This window comes from Penicillium crustosum (genome assembly GCF_028827405.1).
Source record: "Penicillium crustosum strain IBT 35664 chromosome Unknown utg000002l_segment0_segment0, whole genome shotgun sequence".
In the NCBI taxonomy this organism is placed as follows: domain Eukaryota; kingdom Fungi; phylum Ascomycota; class Eurotiomycetes; order Eurotiales; family Aspergillaceae; genus Penicillium; species Penicillium crustosum.
The window spans coordinates 741,330-763,905 of NW_026623123.1; the positions used below are offsets into that span (position 1 = coordinate 741,330).

General features: G+C 47.6%; 7 protein-coding genes across 7 annotated transcripts; 3 read left to right on the plus strand and 4 right to left on the minus strand.

The window, feature by feature from the left end:
• Positions 1-629: 629 nt before the first annotated feature.
• Positions 630-3,873, plus strand: N7487_003782 (putative serine/threonine protein kinase (Kin4); the record flags this gene model as incomplete). The annotated part of the gene is made up of 5 exons (XM_056871529.1): positions 630-1,910; positions 1,965-2,259; positions 2,317-2,399; positions 2,456-3,086; positions 3,125-3,873. 5 exons carry the CDS (start codon positions 630-632, stop codon positions 3,871-3,873), a joined length of 3,039 nt encoding a protein of 1,012 aa, XP_056729249.1.
• Positions 3,874-4,335: 462 nt separating this feature from the next.
• Positions 4,336-5,820, minus strand: N7487_003783 (Ldh family oxidoreductase; the record flags this gene model as incomplete). The annotated part of the gene is made up of 2 exons (XM_056871530.1): positions 4,336-4,422; positions 4,753-5,820. The coding sequence occupies 2 exons, from the start codon at positions 5,818-5,820 to the stop codon at positions 4,336-4,338; spliced, it is 1,155 nt and encodes a 384-aa protein (XP_056729250.1).
• Positions 5,821-6,456: 636 nt separating this feature from the next.
• On the plus strand, positions 6,457-7,522 carry N7487_003784 (uncharacterized protein; the record flags this gene model as incomplete). Its single annotated transcript, XM_056871531.1, has 2 exons — positions 6,457-7,104; positions 7,160-7,522. The coding sequence occupies 2 exons, from the start codon at positions 6,457-6,459 to the stop codon at positions 7,520-7,522; spliced, it is 1,011 nt and encodes a 336-aa protein (XP_056729251.1).
• A 192-nt stretch (positions 7,523-7,714) lies between these two features.
• On the minus strand, positions 7,715-8,626 carry N7487_003785 (N-acyl homoserine lactonase family protein; the record flags this gene model as incomplete). Its single annotated transcript, XM_056871532.1, has 1 exon — positions 7,715-8,626. One exon carries the CDS (start codon positions 8,624-8,626, stop codon positions 7,715-7,717), a length of 912 nt encoding a protein of 303 aa, XP_056729252.1.
• A 699-nt stretch (positions 8,627-9,325) lies between these two features.
• Positions 9,326-11,103, minus strand: N7487_003786 (Zn(II)2Cys6 transcription factor; the record flags this gene model as incomplete). The annotated part of the gene is made up of 3 exons (XM_056871533.1): positions 9,326-10,883; positions 10,936-11,006; positions 11,056-11,103. 3 exons carry the CDS (start codon positions 11,101-11,103, stop codon positions 9,326-9,328), a joined length of 1,677 nt encoding a protein of 558 aa, XP_056729253.1.
• Positions 11,104-18,534: 7,431 nt separating this feature from the next.
• N7487_003787 (uncharacterized protein) lies at positions 18,535-18,897 on the plus strand (the record flags this gene model as incomplete). The annotated part of the gene is made up of 1 exon (XM_056871534.1): positions 18,535-18,897. The coding sequence occupies one exon, from the start codon at positions 18,535-18,537 to the stop codon at positions 18,895-18,897; it is 363 nt and encodes a 120-aa protein (XP_056729254.1).
• Positions 18,898-19,660: 763 nt separating this feature from the next.
• N7487_003788 (uncharacterized protein) lies at positions 19,661-20,905 on the minus strand (the record flags this gene model as incomplete). The annotated part of the gene is made up of 1 exon (XM_056871535.1): positions 19,661-20,905. The coding sequence occupies one exon, from the start codon at positions 20,903-20,905 to the stop codon at positions 19,661-19,663; it is 1,245 nt and encodes a 414-aa protein (XP_056729255.1).
• Between the last annotated feature and the right edge of the window lie 1,671 nt (positions 20,906-22,576).

A 22,576-nucleotide genomic window follows, 5' to 3' on the forward strand; every position in this document is an offset into this window, starting at 1 on the left:
AGTGCAGGTATCTTTAGCTTTCCTTTCGTTTTTCGAGAAACTTGTTGTTTTTCGACGCGTCTTTACACCCGAAGAAGGTCGCGACCTGGTGTCTTTGGTGATATTCAACTCTCATCCAACGGTTTTTTGCGCGATTGGTCGTAAGCTAGCCCCCCCATTCCTCCGATCGATCTCCTGCTGTCAGTTGCCCACCCCCCATTCTTGGGCAAAAAGGGCACATTTTTGGCGATTATCGATAAGAATCGGGGGAAAATTCGAGTTAACGGATATCTCAGTATCTACAGATTGCGCTTTGAGTAGCCATCTGGCGAGTGCGACCGGTCGCCCCAACCCCTCGACTTTTGCCAGACGCCCCCGGCAGAGCATTGTGCTCCCTCGCGCCAATTGTACCAATCGTAATTGGTACCAGGAATCCTGCCAACGAGTGCCCGCAGAAGCTTCCTCGGACAATCACACAGCAAGTCTCTTGAGGCTTTCCGCATTTACCAGACGAAGGTATGATATCAGCCACAATGCAACTTGCCTTACAGCGCATACCTGTCCTATATCAAAACCACTCCGTTTCGTAAATACCTTGCTGATTTCTACTAGCCGTTTCTGAGGCCGGTCCCAAACAGCTTTTTTCGGCTATGAACACTTCCCGTCAGCAGGCCGTGCCACTCCCCGCTCATGCCTCAGAAGTATCGACTAGCACATCATCTTCCACACAGAAGAATGCGCGCGCACCATATCCCGATATGTTAGGTACACCGCCGGTTCCTCCCCCGAGGACCTCCTCCACCCACCACAGTCGCCGCAGTCCAAATGGAACCTCTACAGATAAAACGAGTAGCTCCCGACAAGGAAAGAGCAGGTCAGATCGAAAAGAAAGCCGTGATCGTACGCGCGACGACCGAAATGGTAGATCACGGAGGAACCAGCCTGAAGAGACATCACGCGAAGTGCAACAATCAAGGAACGCACCCGTCACAAACCCCACCGAGTCAGAAATGGACAGTATCCATGGCCAAGGGAACTTTGTAAAAGAGCCAAGCGCGGAAGTCGATTCTGTGCTGGCTCACGGCCATCTTATCGACCAAGAGAGAGAACAGGTACGACCAGCTGGCACAGAAAATGCATCTTCATCCGGATTCGGCGCAGCCACCGCCGACGGTGCGGAGGAGGCTCGTGGGCCTCGAAGTCGCCACGATTACAATAATGGGAACGTTATCAAGCGCAAGGAAACCACTTTTGGCTCGTACATTCTCGGACAAACCCTCGGCGAGGGCGAGTTTGGAAAGGTCAAGCTGGGGTGGAAGCGCGATGGCAGTATCCAGGTGGCAATCAAGCTCATCCGGAGAGACACGCTGGGGACCAACCCCAGTCGACTACCGAAAATCTACCGTGAAATCGCCATTCTACGTGAGCTAGCACACCCCAACATTGTGCGCCTCCACGAAATGGTGGAAACCGATCGTCATATTGGTATCATTATGGAATACGCGTCAGGAGGTGAACTATTTGATTACATCTTAAATAATCGATACCTCAAGGATAATTCCGCACGCCGCCTGTTTGCTCAGTTGGTTTCCGGGGTTGGTTACCTGCACAAAAAGGGTATTGTGCACCGTGATCTCAAGCTAGAGAACTTGCTACTCGATCGGAATCGCAACATCATCATTACGGACTTTGGTTTTGCAAATACATTCGACCCGGTGGATCCTCTGGACGAGGAAATCGAGTACAACTTGACCAACAAAGAATATGTGAAACGGAAGCGCCTGGACAAGATTGGCGCAAATGGGCTAAGACGAGGCGATCTTATGCAGACCAGCTGTGGTAGTCCCTGCTATGCAGCACCCGAGCTTGTCGTGAGCGATTCTTTATACACAGGGCGGAAGGTGGATGTGTGGAGCTGTGGTGTGATTTTGGTATGATTTCCCTACATCCATGAGAATCCGACTCAACTAACTTTGTGAATCTAGTATGCCATGCTAGCAGGATACCTACCCTTCGATGACGACCCAGCGAATCCAGATGGCGACAACATCAATCTTCTGTACAAATATATTGTGACTACTCCTCTCACGTTCCCGGAATACGTCACACCACATGCACGCGATCTATTGAGACGGATACTGGTTCCCGATCCTCGGAAACGTGCAGACTTGTTCGAAGTTGCCCGCCACAGCTGGCTCAGCGAGTTCTCGAACATTGTCTCTCACATCACAAGCAGCACGACAAACGTTGTGGACATTGCGAACACAACGATTCCGTCTGGTAAGGATTTGCTTCCTACAAGTGGTCAAGGTGCAAGTTACTCACGTAAATCCACAGAAACTCAAAAGGAAGCACCGCCGCTTGTCCGTAGTGCCTCAGTGCGCGAACCACCGAAGACTCACCAGACCAATGCAACTGCTGTTGGTGGTTTAAACCATCACGCTGGAGATGTTTCTCAAGACCCCCGCCCGAAAAGTCCAGGACTCCCCGCGATGCCAAGCGGAGGACGGTCCAAGTGGAATATGTTGCTCCTCAATCACAGACGACACGAGGAGAGCCTCCGGCGGAGCCGTCTGCATCACGCAGCCGAGCCCCGGCCCCATCGGAAGCCCAAATTGCGGGTTCAGTGCAACAGCCCACGGAACTCGCACACCAGCCTACAGATGCACCAGCACTCAATCTCAACAAACCACTTCCAGGACACTTCCCGCGCTCGACTTCGGACAATGTGGGACTGACTGGGTCGCAGCCGAATGCCATCCCCCAAGGGCCTCGGCCAGCCACTGGCGCATCTATGAACTCCCTTGGAAACACTGGTCGTTTGCCTTCTCGGGGCTCCTATGGACAACCAGTGGCCCCCACTGTTACCGCAACTAACACAGAAGGCCGTCTAGCACAGCCCAAGAGCAGGCAATTTGCCCTTGCACAGGACCCTGCGCAGGCATCGAGCACATCTATAGGTCGTCCAAGCACCCAGAACCAGCAATTGCCTTCAACGTTCAATACTACTCCTCGACAAGAGCCGCCAAAGGGCCACAAGAGGTCCAATACTGTCTCCAGCCTAGGCGAGAAGCTTTTCGGTCGTTCTGGTTCAATATTGGGTGGCCGTACGCAATCTAATGCCACCCGTACTAAGCAGGACAAGCGTTACCCCCTGTCAGCATGAAGGATCCTCTACCAAGAGAAAACTCTAGAATGTCTATGGACTCTCGCCGCTCAATGCAGTACCCCCACAACCGCAAGACGAGCGAGGCTGGTGCGGAAAGTCGCCCTCGTCGATTCTCATTACTCCCGCAGTCTTTCTCATTCCGAGGTTTCTCTAATACCCGGGCTCAAACCCCCGAAGAAACCTCACAAATCCCTCGTCCTGTTGATCCCCGTTCCCCACAACGCCCCGCCACGGGCCCCGGTCCGACGCAAGGTCGTTCTCGGGCAACAAGCTATGGCACTCAAGATGCCATGGGAATAGTTGACGAGGGACCCGGTGAGGATGTACACAACGAACCTGAGCCGCTTAGCTACGAGGCGCAGATCGATCGGCAGTTTGCAGACCTCGGATCTCAATTTGATCACCAGAGTGGTTCATTTGGAGTTCCCTCGGCTGAGCAAGTATACCAGAACTCCGCAGACCTCCCCAGTCGTCAAAACCACCCGTCTAAGCCAAGCTACTACGATGATTACAACGGCCCGTATGACAACATGCCTAGGCAGTCGATGCAGGTTAGTCGATCAGGGCGTGGGCCGGGTGTTTTGCAGAAAAACCACCGCAAATTCGCCGACGCCTACGAATATGAGCGCGATGGCTCTCACCATTCCGGCAGCTCTGGGGCAGCACGCAAAGTCATGGACTTCTTCCGAAGACGTGCCAAGTCCCGCGCTGGTGACGACCGTTGATTACCATTTGATTTGCGGTTTCACCAATAGATAAAAAGCAATATTCCATCTCAAATGCCCTAACCACTGAGATTGGATCGATCAAACACTTGCGGTTCAAGCTTTGATCTTGGAAGCAGATTCAAACCCTATCATTCATATGCTTCTTTTGAGTTGCTTGAAGAGCAGCGAGGTTGTTTGGATACCCCGTGATACCCTGCTTTTGTCTTCTTCTTATGCATGGAGCGATTCCTCTTCATCCGTTGGATGTTTGATTAATTATCTAGCATTTTCTTTATTTCCTTTGTCTAGCTACATTTTCCTTGCTTCCTAATGTTCTGCTTTTGTTTGCGTTCTCCCCGTTTTACCCCCATATGTGATTTGCATTCCCTTCTACTGTTACTATTATCTCTGGCTGTAAAGTGAGACCTCATTCGTGTTCTTGTTCAGAGCATTTTATTATCCTTTTGAACCTTTTTTATTTCATTTCTCATTGTCCCCTCTTAGCTTTATTTGTTCCTCCATGGGAGGCTCTGTCAATGATAATTCAATTGTGACATTATTTCCATTCTGTGGATCGTTTTTTTTTTTTCCTCTTCATTTATGTCTATGTATCTTAATGTGTGGCTTTCTCCTTTTAAGGTGGGGTATTTCTAGTGGCTAGTTGTTCAGCCCTGTGTCTGTTCTGTTGCTAGTTCTCGTTATTTTATTTCCTAGGACCAGTAGCGTGGTCAGGACATTGATTTTACTTGACTTAAAGCTTTCACAATATGATGCCACGCGAAGATATATTTACCTCGGAGTTGCTCTGTGCTCGACATATAGTGTAAGGTGACTGATATCGCAATATATAATACAAATTTCCTCCTATTGCAAGACACATATTTATTTACTCTATACTTTTAAATGTCCGACCTTTACCAAGTCGGCCTCCTTATTCAAGCTGTCAATCTCAGCCATGGCGAAAGGAATCCCCTCCGCCAATCTTTTCTCCTCGGTAATCATCTCGATCTCCCCAGGGAAATAAATTCGATCCACACCAGTCATCTTCTCCGAATCAATAACCCGCTGATAAAGATAGTCCATCCTCCCCTTGAACTCCTCAATAGTCATGAACAAATCCGGCTTAATAGCCACCAAAAAGTGGCCCACATCAGCTGGCTTCGACGGATCATATGGGTTGGTAACATGTCCAGCAAAAGCAGACCCAGAAAGCACACCAGAGAAAACATCCATCATGACAGACAACGCAGACCCCTTTGGCCCACCCATAGGCAGCATAACACCCTGCAGGGCCTCAGCAGGATCATCCGTCCTTCCTCCATCCTTATCAAGCGCCCAATCGGTAGGAATTTTCTCCCCACGTCGAAGCGCCTTGTAAATCTTCCCGCGGGCGGCAATGGAAGGCGCCATATCCAAGATAAACGGTCTACCTTCTCCAGCCGGTGCTCCACACGCAATCGGCGAGACACCCATCAGTTTCTCCTTCCCGCCCCAGACTGGCAGCGCAGGCGAGCTATTCGTGAACACAAGGGACATCATATCAGCCTCTAGTGCCTGTTGCACCAACCACGCGGACATGCCGAAGTGATTCGAATGCTTGACAGAGACCATCCCGATGCCGAAGGTCTGGGCCATCGAGATAGCGAGCTTCATTCCTTCGTGCGCGGCCACGAAGCCGAACCCGTTGTGCGCGTCGACTTGCGCGACGGCGGGCGTTACTTGTCGGATTGTTGGGACGGCGCTTGGGTCAAGCGCGTTTTGTCGGATTCGCTCCATGTATGAGGGGATGCGGTTGCTTCCGTGTGTGTCTACGCCACGGAGATCGGCTGATACGAGACATTTGGAGACTATTTCGGCGTGGGCTGGGGATGTGTTGTTTGCGATGAGGATTTGCTTGACGAAATTTTGGAGGTCTGTGTGATTGATGTTGTGCATTTGTTGGGGTTGATTGGATTGTTCTGCCATCTTGGAGCTTGGTGTGAGACTGATCTTGATTTTTGATGTTTTACAAGCTGATTTGAGGCTGTGGTTTATGGCTTTAACAGTCTTGAGTTTTGTTGAGGTTCTTTTATAGACGCGGGGCGGATGCGTTGCGAAAGACGGGGTGGGGCCGCATATGGTTGTGTGGGGGAGTGTACGGAGTATGTAGTTCCATTTCGGAGTAGTCCGATAGATTATTCTTGGGGGTCTTTGGTCTCTATGGTGAATATGCTATCAAAGGTTATATAGAAAATAATATTTTGTATAGAGTACGTTTTTTTCGCCGCGTTCGTATGTATACATAGTACACACCTAAGGACATCTCAAAAAGACATCTCAAAAAGACATCCAAAAGACCACTAAAGGGATACGACAATTCGGTGTGATACATTGATGCATTGGTTTAAGTATCTCAAAATCCTTCGGCTCCCCTTTCGAGGGCTAGACTTAAGCCCTCAAGCCTTCAAATTAGGCGGATTGACTGCCGCAAACTTAGCCGAACGTTCGGCAATGTTTGTGATTGGTTACTTTGTCCCCTATTTCCAATTACAGCATCATTACTATACTTCTTTCTGCCCTCTCAATCATTTTCTCATTTTCTTTTTTTGGAAATTCGCAAATATGGCGGGGACAGTGATTATTACCGGTGCGACCGGCTCGCTCGCGCTTGAAGCCGTGCAACAACTTCTGTCATCACATCCCTCGTTGACCATTGTTGGCACTGTCCGAAATGCAAAGAAATCCCCCCGAAGTCCTCAGTTACTTCGACTGGAAGAGCTTGCGCACCGGTATCCTTCCAGCAAACTCCTAATCAAAAGTGTGGATTTGAACTCTACCCTGGAAGTACGAGCATTCTCGGACGAAATTGCTGGCCTGGTGGAATCTAACGAACTTCCACCCATTCACGCTATCATTTGCAATGCCTTCACATGGTCGCTAGACGGTCAGCAATTTTCCAAAGATCGGTTGGAATCTACATTCCAAGTCAATCATCTCTCGCATTATTTGCTGGTTCTCAAATTTCTGCGGAGCATGGACCCTGAGACAGGCCGAGTGGTTATGCTTAGCTCTGAAGTTCACGACCCTGAACACTTCAACCCTCTTTCCAAATTGGGTGCAGACCTCCCCTCTAGCGACAGTCTTGATACATTAGTCAATCCTGGTGCAGATGAGGTTGGAACGGAACATGATATGGGCTGGCAACGATACGCAAACAGCAAGCTGGCCAATGTCATGTTTATGCAGAGTATGAACAAACGACTTCAACAGGTATGAGCAACTCTCTCTCTTTCAGTGATGGGGATTGCACTAAGTTTGTGTCTAGAATCCGCAATTCAACAAGATCACCGTGACTGCTATGGACCCAGGTGGTCTTGTGGGCTCCCGGGCCCATGTCGCACAGCGTTCGGTCATTCGTATCTTCTTCAGGCTCTTTGCGCTTTTACTTCCAGTGATCAAGCTGTTCACTTATAGGCTTCGGTCAAATTCGGACTCAGCCCGAGATGTTCTAGCGCTGGCTTTAGCCCCTGAGTACGCATCAGTGAGAGGCCATTTCAATGGAAGGAAGCCCCAGCCTCCTGCGCGCGTAAGTGAAGACGAGGCAAAGTGTGAGGCTATCTGGGAGGCTTGTTGGAACTGGGTTGGTATGACAGAAGGCGAGACATGTGTTCCCAAGAGTTACTCCTAAACGCAGCTTAATATAACGAGTACATCATGTTCTGATGATTCATATAGAGAACTATCCATGGATATAGTCAGTAAGATATTACAAATATTACATAAATTCAAAGGCAAAATAGCCCTATCTCTTTAGATACATATTATTAAATAACCTTCCTCCCTCGGATCACACAATCTTGTATAGGATATTAGAACAAAATCACTTTTTCTCTTGAGGGCGGTAGACGGTCCGCTCAGCAAGCAAGCGAGGCGTGTTAATGTCATGGCTAGGCAAGACAACCACATCAGTTTCCTTGGCAAATTGCTTGATGGTTTTGAGCGTTTGGTAAGCACGCATAGGATCATCGTTAATTCCATCAGGCTGTTCCTTGTCCAAAAGGTCCAGGCCATATGTTGCGTCCCCAGGGAGGAAGTATGTGACCTGACTCTGTCCATCTTCTCCGTCGCCGTATATCACCAGACTAATATGCCCGGGAACGTGTCCCGAGGTATCAACGATCACAATTTTACCATCCTCTGTCACGGGATAAGATTGTTTCCAGGGTCCAAGGGGTCTGTCCTGCAGATCCACAATCTTTGGTGAGAATTCCTTTGGCCAATGATTGGGCGTCGCTCCCTCCATACTTGCAAAGGTAGGATGTTCCCCAAAGGCATTCCAATGCTCACGGCTGATATAAATAGGTAAATCTGGTGCTTCCGCAACCAGGTCCTCTAACCCACCCGCGTGGTCGTTGTGGAGGTGACTCAGAATCACGGCTTTGAGGTCGGTCGCCTTGATTCCGAGCTTGTGAAGTTGTTCAAGGATTCCGTCTTGGCGCTCAATGGTGAATTCGCTTAGGAGTCCATTGAAGACGGCGAGTCTCGGGAAATACCCGGAGTCGTTGCAGCATGGAGATTGCCCAGTGTCCATGAGGAAGAGACCTTCAGGGTGGCGAATGAGAAATACCCCAACGGGCAATGGCTCAGTCCATTTTTTGTCACAAAGAGATCGGAGACGTCGAAAAATTGCGAATTTGCTGACTGGTTGCGAGCGCATTGAAGGTCTAATGCGTACCGTTCCCGTTGTGAGGAAGGTCAACTGGACACCGCCGGCATTCGGATTAGATGCCATAGTACAGATTTTCTTTTGGTAATGAGTGAGTTATAAGGATAGATTAAGGCGAGGATACTTTTTTAAATAAGCAAACATACTCAAGGGAAATGACGTGGACAATAATATAGCCGAAAAAGCGGCAAACCTGAGGTTTAACCGACAGCCTTGCCGGGACTCCACATATCAAGTTCACCCGTCGGGGGAATTAATTGACCGTGGCTTTTAATGCAAAATTATACAAATAGGCGCTTAAAATATGTTGATAACGGTCGATAATTCTCTGGCTACATAACCGCAAGGAATTTCAAGTCTCGGATACTGAAAAGCTGGTGAGTAACATATGTAGTCCAATCTATAGCTCATCAGGTTTTGTGTTCTGATAACAAAATTCCTCATCGTCTCTATTTAGAGCAGCTTTTAATTACTCATCCTTTCAACGAAATAGTACGGATGGAAACTCTCCAAGGCAGGAATGCCGAGGGATTGAAAATACGAGGTGTCACCAACTTAAAGTGAAACCAATCCTATTGTACTTGTTTGGGGGGTACTCCGATGTATATCATATGATGCAAGAGCCAGATGTTTAATCAATCTACGAATCAAAGACAGATGCACTGCAATCCAATCCTGCGATCTAGCGACCTAGCGGGCCGAAACTGGAATTAAAATTCGCATGTGAATCATATTTTATCAGTATTTCAAAAGCTCATAGGACCGTCAAATAAAAAGAAAGACCAATCTATCGGCCAATCGGTGATATCCATGGGCAAGGTAAGAAGCGAGTCCGGTGGTTGGTTTCCACCAGTTTCCGCAGTTCTTAGCAGCCCAAGCATAGGGCAAAAGCTTGAGGGGGAAAGGGAACAGCTGAGCCAGCTGCATGTGCCTGGGCACCGGAAGAGCACCCCACGTATTATCAGCTTGAGCGGGAAACGTATCTGCGCGCATATTGTCGAGACCGTTGACTTTGCTGAGTACCAAAACAGCGGAGGTATGTTTTTCACTCATGGTTTCCAGCACTTGCTTGCTGATTCTGAGCTCCTCTTCTCGGTCTGGGTTCAATGCATCACTGTCGCTGAAAGCTCTCGGGATTGCGGCGACGAGATTTGCCCAAGAATGGATTGGTAGTAGGTATTTAACATCCTCGTGATAAAGAATCTCCTCGTATAGTCGAGAAACACAGGACGAAGCAGCCATTGAAGCGTATTTGAACAGTGAAGGGTTGCCCCGGCGGCCAAGGAAGCATGTCAAAATAACAGTCACCAAGTAGAATATATGAAGCTCAGCAACATATCGACTATAGGGTTGTCTAGTTTCGATGTCGAACAATTGCATTTCGAGAGGCAACTGTTCTCTCCACACCCTCAGTTCATCCAAGCTCAGATACACCTGCTCTGATGTGGTGTTATCAACTCTGGCCAGGTCCAGGACCTTCCGAAGACTTTTACAATGACCTGCCAACTGGCAGAAAACGCGTGATCCCAAATCGGGGTCTTTGAAGTCACTAGGAACAGGCAGTGGCACAGAGGTTTCCAGGGGAAACATCCCAGGACGCCCACAGCAAGCCGTTTGCATGGTATCGTTGATAAAGAGATACCACCACATTCTGCGTGCTCTTCCGGGATGTTCTAATCTGCTGTATGTCTCGTGCTCGTGCAAATGCAACTGAATCGCGAGTCGGATTGCCATACCGGCCCATTGCCACGGGTTGTCCAGCACTATCGCGTCAGGGGAATATGGAAGCCAGGTGCTGAGAATGCACAGCGCGCTAAGCATATTTAACGGAGCCGGATCGTGGTGTAGAAAGAGCAAGGTTCTGATCCGCCCGTAGATGGCAAATGTGGTCCACTCAGCTGGCCCTGCTGTTTGACGCATGGTACTTCCCGCGAAATACAAACATTGCTGTAGCAAAGTAGATTTTTCTATCTCAGATTGCCCACGGTCCAAAACTGGGACCAAGTAGAAGAGTTCACGGAAATAGAAATCAGTAAGTGCATGGGCAATGACAGGGGGCGGACGGCGACAAGCCTGGCTTATATCTAGAATGAGCTGGCTTCCATCGATGGAATTTGGCTGTTGCGAACCATTGACATTGTCAGGTCCCAAGCAGGTTATATCCCGGTGACCAAGAGGACGAAATGGTGATGGTATGGCTTCCTGTGCTGTGTTTTCCGGTGCCACTGTTGGGACTGCTCGGCTTGGCGACAGAAAACTTGCATCTGACGAGTAAAGTGAAGAGCGGAGGGCTTTCCTTTGCTTTCGAGGTCCAATATGAGGTCTGTCATGTCAGCCTGTATGTCTGGAGGTATCATATCATTAGGCAGTCCTACTGGCACGTGTGGCCTTCATGCTCGCAACGGCTGCAGCTGCCACTTGGCCGACCTTCTAGGTCGCAACGGATCTTGACCAATATTAGTCTCGATTAGAGGCGCTCATGGATATCAACGTACCTTACGACTGTGGCATCGGGTGCACACAGCACGTGCTCTCCGTTGCATATTTTAACCCCCTCGAAATTCTATCGGCAAATGAGATGATGTTACAACGGAGAGATGTTTTGCCGAATACGCGGCAATTGCCGCCCACAGCCGAATATGATGTCATAGTGTAGTACAACAGAATATCGATTCTCTCGCAGAAGGTTGCATATATATATACTCATCAAGAAACATCTCTGACTGCAGAAACGAAGCCTCATGAATTACATTCTCTGGCTTTACTATCTTCCGCTCTCCGAAAGGTCAGAACAGTCGTCAACATAGCCAAAAACATTGTCAGTTCTTTCAAAAAGATGAGCAACATCTTTGGCGACATTTACTCCCGTCATTGCACTATCCAGGCCAAAAACCTGCTGCACTCCTAGCGCGATATTCCAGTAATCATTGCGCGTGCCAAGATTAGACATGACTCTTTCTGATCAGTGCATTTTCAACGAGGAATGCTAAATCATTGAAGAAAGCCACGTGGCCGGTGACGACGGGTTCGACAATGACCTTGTTGTGTCAAGCATTTGACTCACGCGATATGATCCAGTTGTGGAATAGCCAACATTCAACAGCTCTGGGGTTGTTAAGACAACTGGTCACACAAGCCGCGTGCTCAAATCCCAGTAACCCGAACTGTAGTAAAACTTGTAGTTTAAACGACTTATTACTCTATGAAATTATTCACAATTCTTTTTCTTATTATAACCTGCCATGTATATTATATTTTCACTGGTGAATTTGATTTTATCAAAAAATTAGAGTTTAAATGTTACTACATACGGCGCATCCAAGTAAGACTCCCACCCAACTACCTATCCAAGCAAGTTATAAATGAGACATCTATGTAAAATAATGCATAACTAGAAAGCTCAGAATATAATGAATATTGTATGTATTCAAAAATACAACAATACTGCCGGCAACCCCCGAACTCGCACGCTGGCCCTTGTAAACCGCCTTACCCAGCTCTCACGCATGTAAGATCAAAAACAAAACACGCAAAAAGATATGGACGGGCGGCGGATTGAACGCCGGACTTTTCGCATGCAAAGGAATTGGTGGGGCTAAAGTATTTGCGCTCTAAATTATGCAAACAGGCAAACGAGTCCATAATGCATTAGACAGGGAAAACGGGCAGAATCCTACGACTTCAATTTGTATAGAAAAAGATTCCACCAATTAAATGAAATGTTCTTGTCTCTAGCATTCATTTTGAATTTGTTAAATTCCAAGGTAGGTTATACATAATCTACTGTTGGACTCTTATCCAAAAACAAAGTGAAATACATCATTACATATGATCATAAGCTATACAGGTGTAAGCAATGGAAGCTTGGGGGAAGATAGATGATGATATTATGATGATCTGCCGAAGGCTAAGCTAAGAGCCGTCAGCCTGACCTCGGGACCTCACCTCGGGACGGGTTACAACAGGACTATCACTCAGTATTGACTACCGAGATGGGTCAATTAACACTAGCTGTATATGGTTAGTGTGTTGTGCTTTTGGCCCTAAGGCCTTTCTGTTCGTTTGTCGGGGCCTGCTTCCCTATAAAGTAAATCGATTTCTTCCATATCTCTACATCCACCGGATCTTTTCTCCATAGGCTTAACCATCAAACCCATTAAGCGATTGCGGTAGCATTAATAGTGTTTGATGAATAATCTAGGTAGATCTCGATACCAATTCTCACTGTGCAGGCCAACAACCCAACCCCGGCAACACCTGGGCACCAACCCTTCATACGTGCACCTCAACTCCAAACTCCGACTTTCGATAGTTGTCCTTAGAGCGAGTCTTTCTTCAATTAAATTAGGCTTGTAGCTCAGTGGTAGAGACAAGTTCCTATGGTTAGTATATCATTTTCTTTCCGGTCTTTTATTACTCTACTCTTGTACCTCACTCTTTACTGTATTATCAAATTTCCAGCTTACCTACGTAGATATAGTAATTTGCAACCCTTGACACACTCTTCGTTCCTTCCTCCCCATTTCTTTCCTCCTTTCAACGTTCCATCTTTCAACCCCCGTCTTTCATCCCTCCATCTTCCATCCATCCATCCATATTTCATCCATCGCCCAAGGGAGATAGAGCGTTTCGCTTGTTGTGGTGGTTTTCATGGGCCCCCTCCCTACCGACTTCAGGACTCCTCCTCCATTCAGCTTCTCACAGCACAAGTCGTGCATTTGAAAACTGAAACACAAAGAGTTTGTGACCTCCTACTCATTCTGGAAGAGATTAAGTCGAAATCTGCTGGATAAAGATAATGGCCTTAGCATTGTCACTCTCCGGATTATATGCCAGGCCGCACATTATTTATCCTCGGACTTTTAGAGATGATACGACGGCTGAGCCATCTTGGCCGCCTGTCGCGCAGACGATCTATCCCACGATAGCCTGTCCCCATCCCCCCTCCCCTCCCCAGCCGACACTCCTGGGACTTCAAGTTCTTCGCTAGCTCCTTCCATTCATATTGGACGGCACGGGACCAAGCGAATCTCTACCGCAAATGCAGTCGGCTCCGACCTTTCCCGCATCACCTTCATCCGGTTCTCGAAAACGCTCAATTCACGAGCTTGATGACGCATATTTACCATCGCCGAATGCGCAGCGACCATTGACCGACATGGCCGGCAAAAACCAAGAAAATCGCCATCCATCTCTGTTCTCCCAATCTGACAACACTATTTCCCCACCAGTTCATTGGAGGCTCATCCTCGGCCATGCTCTATCCTCGGTTTCCTTCCAATCTCGAAACAGAGATTTTGTGGTGTTTCACTCCCCTCTTCTTCACTGTCTACTCTTCTTCAGATGGTGCCAGCCACAGCGTTGGTGTACGTACCCATCCCCTATTGATATATGTGTCTTACTTCGCCATAGCTGTGGGAGCATTGGACAAGTTTATCTTCGTGAGCTGATTGATTATATAAGAATAGGAGGAAACTCGCACATGCTACTACTGCCACCAGCCTCGCCACCTACAGACCAACCACATTTGAGATCAAAAATCCGGGACTTAAAAACATCGCGTCATGTCGTCATGTTTCATATAAAGCGTTCGAACAGGTTTTCACAGAAGGCAACACGTATCCATACCTCAAATATTTTAACATTTGATCTAGCACGATCGTGGACGACTGTTTTACACAGTGCATCTTCCGGTGCTGCCCGGCCCTTCAGAGACTGATTGTCTTTGCTTGCTTCAGGATTCGTGACATCCACATTCCCAGGGAACGTGCTCTCATCGGTACTATGGGAGCGACTATCAAAGTCTCCCGCCAATATAGTCATCCCCACCGCCTCCAATCTCGCCTCCAGTGCTACGGCTTCGGGTGCTCGGGTCCCCGGTGCTTCTACTATCCTCTTATACTTGTGCTCACTCAGGCTTTCCTAACTGAGCCTACTCGCGCGCCCTCCCGTCGCAACGTAAGTTCTACCTCACCAACATCCTAAATTTAGTGACACCTTGGTAATACGTATGTACAAGACTAGTTTTGATCCCCCATCCCGCGGCTCCGCCCGCCCACCTGTAATCCTAGGTCAACTTAGGCCACTAGCTCCCAAGGAATTACATATGTGGCTTCGGGCGCTCTAGCCCCCGGTGATTCTGTCATCTCTACGCCCATGCTCCCACCTGTGCTCAGGCTTTCCCTCTTGAATCGTGAAGAGCCACGCGGTTCGAAACTTGCACAACTTTGGAGGACAGCAACTCGGGGCGCTGAACCTTTAGGGAAAACACTTCAGGACGAGACTAGTTTTCAATTTTCAATAAATCCTATTAACCTCAGTGTTAGAGAATCTTTCATAAATCGTAGAACCACTCGTGCGAAAGCCACTGGTGATGAGCAACGCGGGGTTAGCACCTTGGCGCCCCAACAAAGCATTTATTCCCACTGTCGTTCCCATTCTCGGAGAGTCCTGGATCGCCTCAGTTGAAGTACCATAGCTGGGATTTGAAGCCCTCTTATCTTCTTTTGGCTAAAGCTGAACTTCTGATCATGCCTATGAAACCAGACTAGATCTACCCCCAATCTGGCCTTCTCGGACTTTGAAATGCTATCTCATTTCTCATCCTCGTGGTTCCTTATTGAGGCCCTACTTTATCGAACAAGGTCATCGTGCGGTTTACTCAAAGCAACAATGCTGTTTACTCTCGATTCGAATCAAGATCAGCCTCTCCCCTCCGAATTTTTCAATTAAGGACTCTAATTTATCATCATCGTCGTCGTCACAGCTGCAGGCTTGGTTACGTTTGGCTATGATCAAGCCGCCACAGGGGATATTTTCATGTTGAACCATTTGAACCATACGGAATTGCCCTTCCTGCATTAGCTGCGCGATTTGCTCTTGCAAATCAGGATGCCGATGCTATTCAGGCCCATATGGTGGACATTTGTATGTCTTCAATGTAACTCCTGGTGTGTTTTATCTCTCCGTCACTAAATCCCTCACTAACCAAAATCTGTAGCTTAGACTAGGGTGGCGCCTGTCTTGGAGTAACTTAAGTTTTACCGCCCCAACCCGCGATTTAATCGTCAAGTCTTAATGGCTGCCGTTTGCATGTTCAATATTGTTGTAATCATGCTAAGGGCGTGTAAACGCGACAGACCCGTCTTTTACGTTGGTCAGCCTTTAAGTGGGCACGGGATTAGCGATACACCCTTCGTTATTTCGCAGCATCTCTCCGATTGTGCTCCAGCCATCATCAGAGGTAGAATAATTGGGTAAGTGCATACCACTAAAGGTCATATCAAATTGGGTAGAATATATCTGCCATTGAATACGCTTAGCTTGAAGTCAGAGATTGCAGACTCGCCCTAACTCCACTTGATATTCAATATAAAGTAGATTCTCACGAGGGGACTGTGCCTCCTTGTGCAGCAATTCAACATCCCTTTCTAGACATATCATGAGCCGTCGGGGGTTCTGTTTAACCTTTCCATTCACGTTATCATCGACCAGCGTCTCTTTTAACATTTCAATTAAGGTGCAGTTTCCAAGCTGGCCTTGTATATGTAGTACATATCCCAGTATATATCCAGTATGGTTCATAGGTATATCCAAGCAAAATGGTACCTACCCCTCAAGCATCAACTATATAAACTTCCCGGCGTCTAAAATTACCCTTATACCTCACCAAATCACTACCTACAATATATTAACATACTCAATGCCAAACCCCTTTTTATATAGCCGACTACCATCACACGCTGAGACATATCGTGAGAGCAGAATCAGGCAATCCCTATTAGATGGAACGCACTTTATTAGTGCAAATAAATAAATAACACAATGATAACTTTAGACAGACATATCCTAACGAATGTTCAGCCATCCTAGAAAATTCCAGTTTCCCACACTTTGGCTAAGCATAAACCATAAGCCTAAAACATAAACCTCAAACCTTAAAAGTGCACACTGACGTATAATGGCACCCTCGAGCAGTATACTCATAAGAGTAGGCGTATGACGAGGGATCATCATGCTGTACATACACCCGACGTGCCATCCTAAAGTATCATATTAGCATACTTCCAAAGGAAAATAATAGATTTTCACTGTATCCACTTGGCTTTAATATAAGGCGTAATCTAAGACCTACAACCACAACCCCTGATTTTGAAGAAGATTCGCAATTTAGTGAATCGTTAAAAAGGAATTCATTTCATCTCCGTTAATCAAGTCGATCTGGACCTTTATGAGGGGGTGGGTCATCCCTTTCTTAATCTCGCCGCATCACCTAAGACTCCAAGGCACATAAGGATGACTAGATCGGTCTATCGGACTCGGTGGTACCGGACAATTCTGCCTCGGGCGGAAATACGGCAGTGGTGTCTACCACGCACATCGATACGTACCACGTAGTAGTTCCTCCCAACAAATAGAATTACTGACAGCTTTAGGGAAGAGGAGTTGTGTGGAAGTTGAAATATGCGAAGCACCGCACGTCTCAGCAAATTCGGCATTTAAACTCCGAAATTCTCTGTTTGTTTTTTTCACTTAAAAACAACGACCTATCATAATTTAATGTGACTACGATCGCGAATGTATCAAACCATGCCCTGCTGCTCTGTATACAATCACTGGGTATGCCTACGGCCCGGCAAATCATATGCGAGCCGCACGCAGAACTTAGACGAACTTAGAACGTGCACACTAGCAATGTACTTGCCAGATAAAATGCACAGCCAGGAATAGATCAAGCCTCACTTGCTTTGCGGTGCACGGGAGCCTCATGAGCGTTGGAGGGGACTACGTCAAAGTACATTGTAAAATACGAGATGGATTGAGTTGAGAGTTGTAAAAGCTAAGTTACAGAGATTAAGAAATCTGACACATGTCTATAACTAGGAAATATTTCAACTATCCCTTGCAGTAGATCATTATCGGAGATCTTCACGTTGGTAGATACGTGAAGAAAGAAAAATCCACATCTGAAATTCGGCATCAACTTCACAAGAATATTTAACGGGTTATGAGTCCTCAAAAGATCTACCCAATCTTCTTCTTTATCTAGAATCGACCAGCGACTGCCTCTCTTCGTCGACACGCCAACCGACCAAGCCACCACCCACCTACGCAATTATCCCACTAGCAAAGGTCTAACCACGCGCCCCTCTATCGACGGCCACTATCTCATCTTAGTACCTCTCCGTCAACGCGCTTATCAATTTCAATAACTAACTTCTCAACGCGGCTCAATATTACCCGTATTTCACATATCAATATGCCTTTCGACACCAATACCAACAGCTTTACAACTTCGCAGAACCACAGCCCACAGAGCTTACCCCGACCCTCGGCGGTAAAAACAACTTCTTATCGTAACCCCTTATACTTAATTATTCTCTTAATTCTCGCGACCCTTACCTTTTCGAGCTCCTCGGTAGAAAGCACACTAAACCGGCTTCGGAACCCCCATCATTCAACGGGTAAACTCACGGGTCTCGTCACCTCCTCTCCTACCTATAAAACCGGCCTCGAGAGCTTTGACGGGTGGGTCAATCTTTAGTACGACAGTAACAGCGCTACTATATTTACTTCGCGCTAGGTTATGTTATATCAAGTGGCGCACCGCTTATACTGAATTTGCTGAGATATGGCCTCTCACACATTTCAATTTCTGCCCGATACCTCCTCTTCCCTAGAGCTATCAGTAATCTTACTATTTATCAGTGGCACAATGGTGCTTCCTCTTCCGATGTCATATCATCCAAATCCGTGCTCATTTGGGTCTTTTATGATGTATATAAAAAAGGAACATATTTTCAAACCTACTACAGGCAGATTTGAACCAGCACACTGGCGGTAATACATAGCTCAATGTCCTTCAGGGAATCAGATATCTACATAAACGATCAATGAAGTCATGTCCATGTTAACACGCACGTTTTTAGCGTAGGATGAAAGAACACATATAGATGGATGCAGGGGTTATTATCATGGAGCCAGAAGCGTCGCAGCCCATGCATATACGGTTTCCCGTTTATCCTCTTGGTTTCCTAATGAACCACTCACCTGGTTCACCTCCCTTTGATCTCTTCGTCGGTAACCGTGGTGTTGTTCGTGCTCACGCTCACGGGCACAATGGCCCCGGAACCTCCCCCTCTGGCATGAAGTTGACTGTCCTATCTGCGGAGGGATCTTGGCAAGTCCAAATGGTCACCCCACAGACGTCTGCCATATCCATGTCCCCATCATCGTATGGAGTGGAATGCTCTTCCGTGTCAAAGAATATCTCACGATCGGTTGTTGTAGATGTCAGGTCAATGACCTCTGACTCAGGCAAAAATGCAAAAGTATGACTCCGGCATATATCCAGTCTCATTCCGCCTACCCTAGGCGACGCGCAACCAGAATATGGAGGTCAGGATAATGGATGTTCCCCTTGACGAAGGTGCTCGGAAACACTGGCTTCTGTATTCATAGCGTCACACACGATTTCCTCCTCATATATATGCTCATAATCTCCCCCGCGGTGATCCTTGACGCTGGGGAAGTTCTGTATGAAGTGTGACTGCGTTCCGAGCAAGCACTCTGCTGGCATACGAGAGACCAATCCCTGATAAAACGCGATGAAAGAATATCCGAGCCAATCTCATGATGCACACACAAGCGCTTCCGCTGACTGGCCTGCTATTAGTACAGTGGCAACTGCGAGGGTGGTTTAACCGATTCGATTCCTGCTGGATAAACGGTAGTTGAATTGGGTATAGACTGTCGCTCTGGCTCATCTTGGCTTCATCCCGATATCAGGATTACTGGACCCCAGCACCACGTTGAGGTGTGAGCTTATCGCTGGGGGGCCACCGTAGTCTGGGAGTTTCCTCGTCAGACTTTCGACGGCGGCGCTAAAAATAAGGTAAGGGTTAGCACAACTATTCACCCCACTATTAAAAATACATGTTAGTGTATACATCGAATAAATCTAACGACAGATTTTTTTCCCCGTAGCTTTGATGTTTTTTTTTGATTTTTTTTTCCCGTCATCAAAGTCAAGCCCAGAAAATGCAAGAGAAACGAAGAGAAACAGAAACCGAGACTTAGCTTTATACTCAGAAATGCTCTTCACCATTTCCGAGGAACAGGTGCAGTGCCAGCTTGCTCCTGGCCACGTTGCACACAGATTGAAATCCATTGCAGCCCATCGATATGGGGCTGCTCATCGAAAGTTCCAAGTGTCCGGCTGAATTGACGATACTCCATACCGTGCTCCTTCCGGTAATGCTTGCGGACAATACTCTTCTGAGTATATCGAGTCACCTTCTTTGAGGAACAATCTGGATGCCGGCAGAATACTTCCCCTCGGTAAATTATGGGATTTTCCGGGTCGATGCGAGGCGCCTTATGAAAATCAGCAGGGTCAATACTCAGATAGGGCTTCAACCCATTGTCTGATCCCTCAGGCTGGTCCTCGACGCCTGCCACTCGTACCATGGTTCCTCGCTTCTTCCGAGGCTTCGATGCCGGTTTGTTCTTCTCGCTTTCGGGGTTCTTGGGGCAGTTGATCTTGAGGTGCCTGTCCCGACTCCAAGGTTCGGAGAATTCTTCTTGACAGAATGAACATATAAGCCAGTTAGCTTTGGTTTCATCACTCCACACTCGGTGGCTTTTCCCGCGATGACTTGTGAGGTCTACAAGACTCTTGTAAACTTTACCGCAACCAGGCGTAGTGCAGGCCCACCTAGCGAAATTTTCTGGCCGGGGGAAACAATTTCGGCGGAAGGAGAGCTCATTCAGCTCCTTCTTCACCTGAGCCTGTGCGTGCTTGTTAGCTTGGATGCCTCTATAGCTCTCGCAAAAGGCCTTAAGAGAACTATCCCCATCGTTGAGCATAATATCCTCATTTAAGGCCCGGTATGCATCCTGAAATTTGACATCGCGGAAATGCCGAATTTTGCTGTCAGACTCCTCGACATAAAACCGAAGAGTAACATCGATTCCCTCGGACTTCAAGTAAAGGATTGCTAGGCTCCCATCATTTGTGGTCAATCCATCCCAGCCAGAGATCACGAGAATTACGCCGCAGCCAGCATTTGCACGTGCTTTCTGAAAAACGGCAGAAAGCTTTGTCATTACCTCACCACCTAGTGGTAGTGGGCGGTTTGAACTTTGGATGAAAGGAATATAGTCCACAGAACGACTGTCAAGACTGCCATATTCCTGCATATGAATCTGCTCGACCCAGTGAAGAGTCTCGAGTAGCCAGTCACGTTTCACACTGTGCTGGGGTGCTGCGCTGCTGCGGCCAATAAAGACAATGCAAGGCCCTGTGGGGGTTCCTTTTGGTTCAGTAGGAGTGATATCTTCCATCCTGACGTATAGTGTGTTGACACGAGTCAAACTGGTGGATGGCGGAGGAGTTGGAAAAGCTAAGGGGAGGAGAAGAGAAGAAGGGAAAGGAAGTAGGCTGTCTTTGTTTTGTTTCCTTCTTTTTGTCGCCAGGGAAGGCGCGCCACCGAGGCTTATCTATGCTCCAAGGCAGCCTTACTGTGATACCTACAAGCGTGAGCATCAATCAATCACTCAATCACTCACTCAATCAATCAATCAATCAATCAAAGTTCAATTAACCCGTTGCAGCCTAACTGGTTGCGTATGATTATGCAGGCGCTTTATCCAGCTGAAGCAAGATATCGAAGCCAAACGCCGAGTGGGATCTCTCTCTGTCTCTCTGTCTCTCTTGTCTCTCTGTCTCTCTGTCTCTCTCTGTCTCTCTGTCTCTCTGTCTCTCTTGTCTCTCTGTCTCTCTGTCTCTCTGTCTCTCTGTCTCTCTGTCTCTCTGTCTCTCTGTCTCTCTGTCTCTCTCTGTCTCTCTTGTCTCTCTTGTCTCTCTTGTCTCTCTGTCTCTCTGTCTCTCTTGTCTCTCTGTCTCTCTGTCTCTCTTGTCTCTCTTGTCTCTCTGTCTCTCTGTCTCTCTGTCTCTCTGTCTCTCTCTGTCTCTCTGTCTCTCTGTCTCTCTTGTCTCTCTGTCTCTCTGTCTCTCTGTCTCTCTGTCTCTCTGTCTCTCTGTCTCTCTGTCTCTCTGTCTCTCTCTGTCTCTCTTGTCTCTCTTGTCTCTCTTGTCTCTCTGTCTCTCTTGTCTCTCTGTCTCTCTGTCTCTCTTGTCTCTCTGTCTCTCTGTCTCTCTTGTCTCTCTTGTCTCTCTGTCTCTCTGTCTCTCTGTCTCTCTGTCTCTCTGTCTCTCTGTCTCTCTGTCTCTCTGTCTCTCTGTCTCTCTGTCTCTCTGTCTCTCTGTCTCTCTGTCTCTCTGTCTCTCTGTCTCTCTGTCTCTCTGTGTGTGTTCTCTCCCTGTGTGCTCTCTCCCTGTGTGCTCTCTCCCCTGCCTCAGTTGCAATTGATGGTGACATTGGCGAGTTGACTGACATATTTGTCGACTTTGGCTGAGTTCTCGTGTCGCAGCATCGTTCTCATCATTGGCTAATACCCATCGTCTTCCACACCTAGATCTATTGCCGTGAGGCCTCTCGGTTCGTCGTCGTCGTCGTCCTCCGCCGTCATATATTGAAAGTGCTGGAGGAGACCTATTCGGTGTATAAAGTTGACCATGTAGCGGGTGGCTTACGGATTTGACACGATATTGTTGTAATCCATCTCGTTGATCTCGGTATTCCACAACTATTCCCACAACTTTGCACGCGGCACAAATTACCGTGGACACTGTATTAGGATATGTCTTAACGTTTGTGAGCCCTCGTCACAATTACACCAGTTAGTCTCAGCTGCCTTGATTTTGAACAAGTGTCGAAGGCCAATTCGCATTATACGCATTTGAATCAAGATTGTACATTGCGCCTTCGACAGACCCTTGTATGGACAAAGAGTATTCTTATCTGGCGCCTATACCAAGCGCTTCGTCGGGGCGGAGGTTGTCTCCCGGCCCCACTGCTTCTCTCACCTCTCTCTGATTCGCTAGCGTACCGCTCTCTTAGCAGCTGCGGCAAGGCCGATTATCGGATTATCTGCCCTAGTCGCAACTCCCAT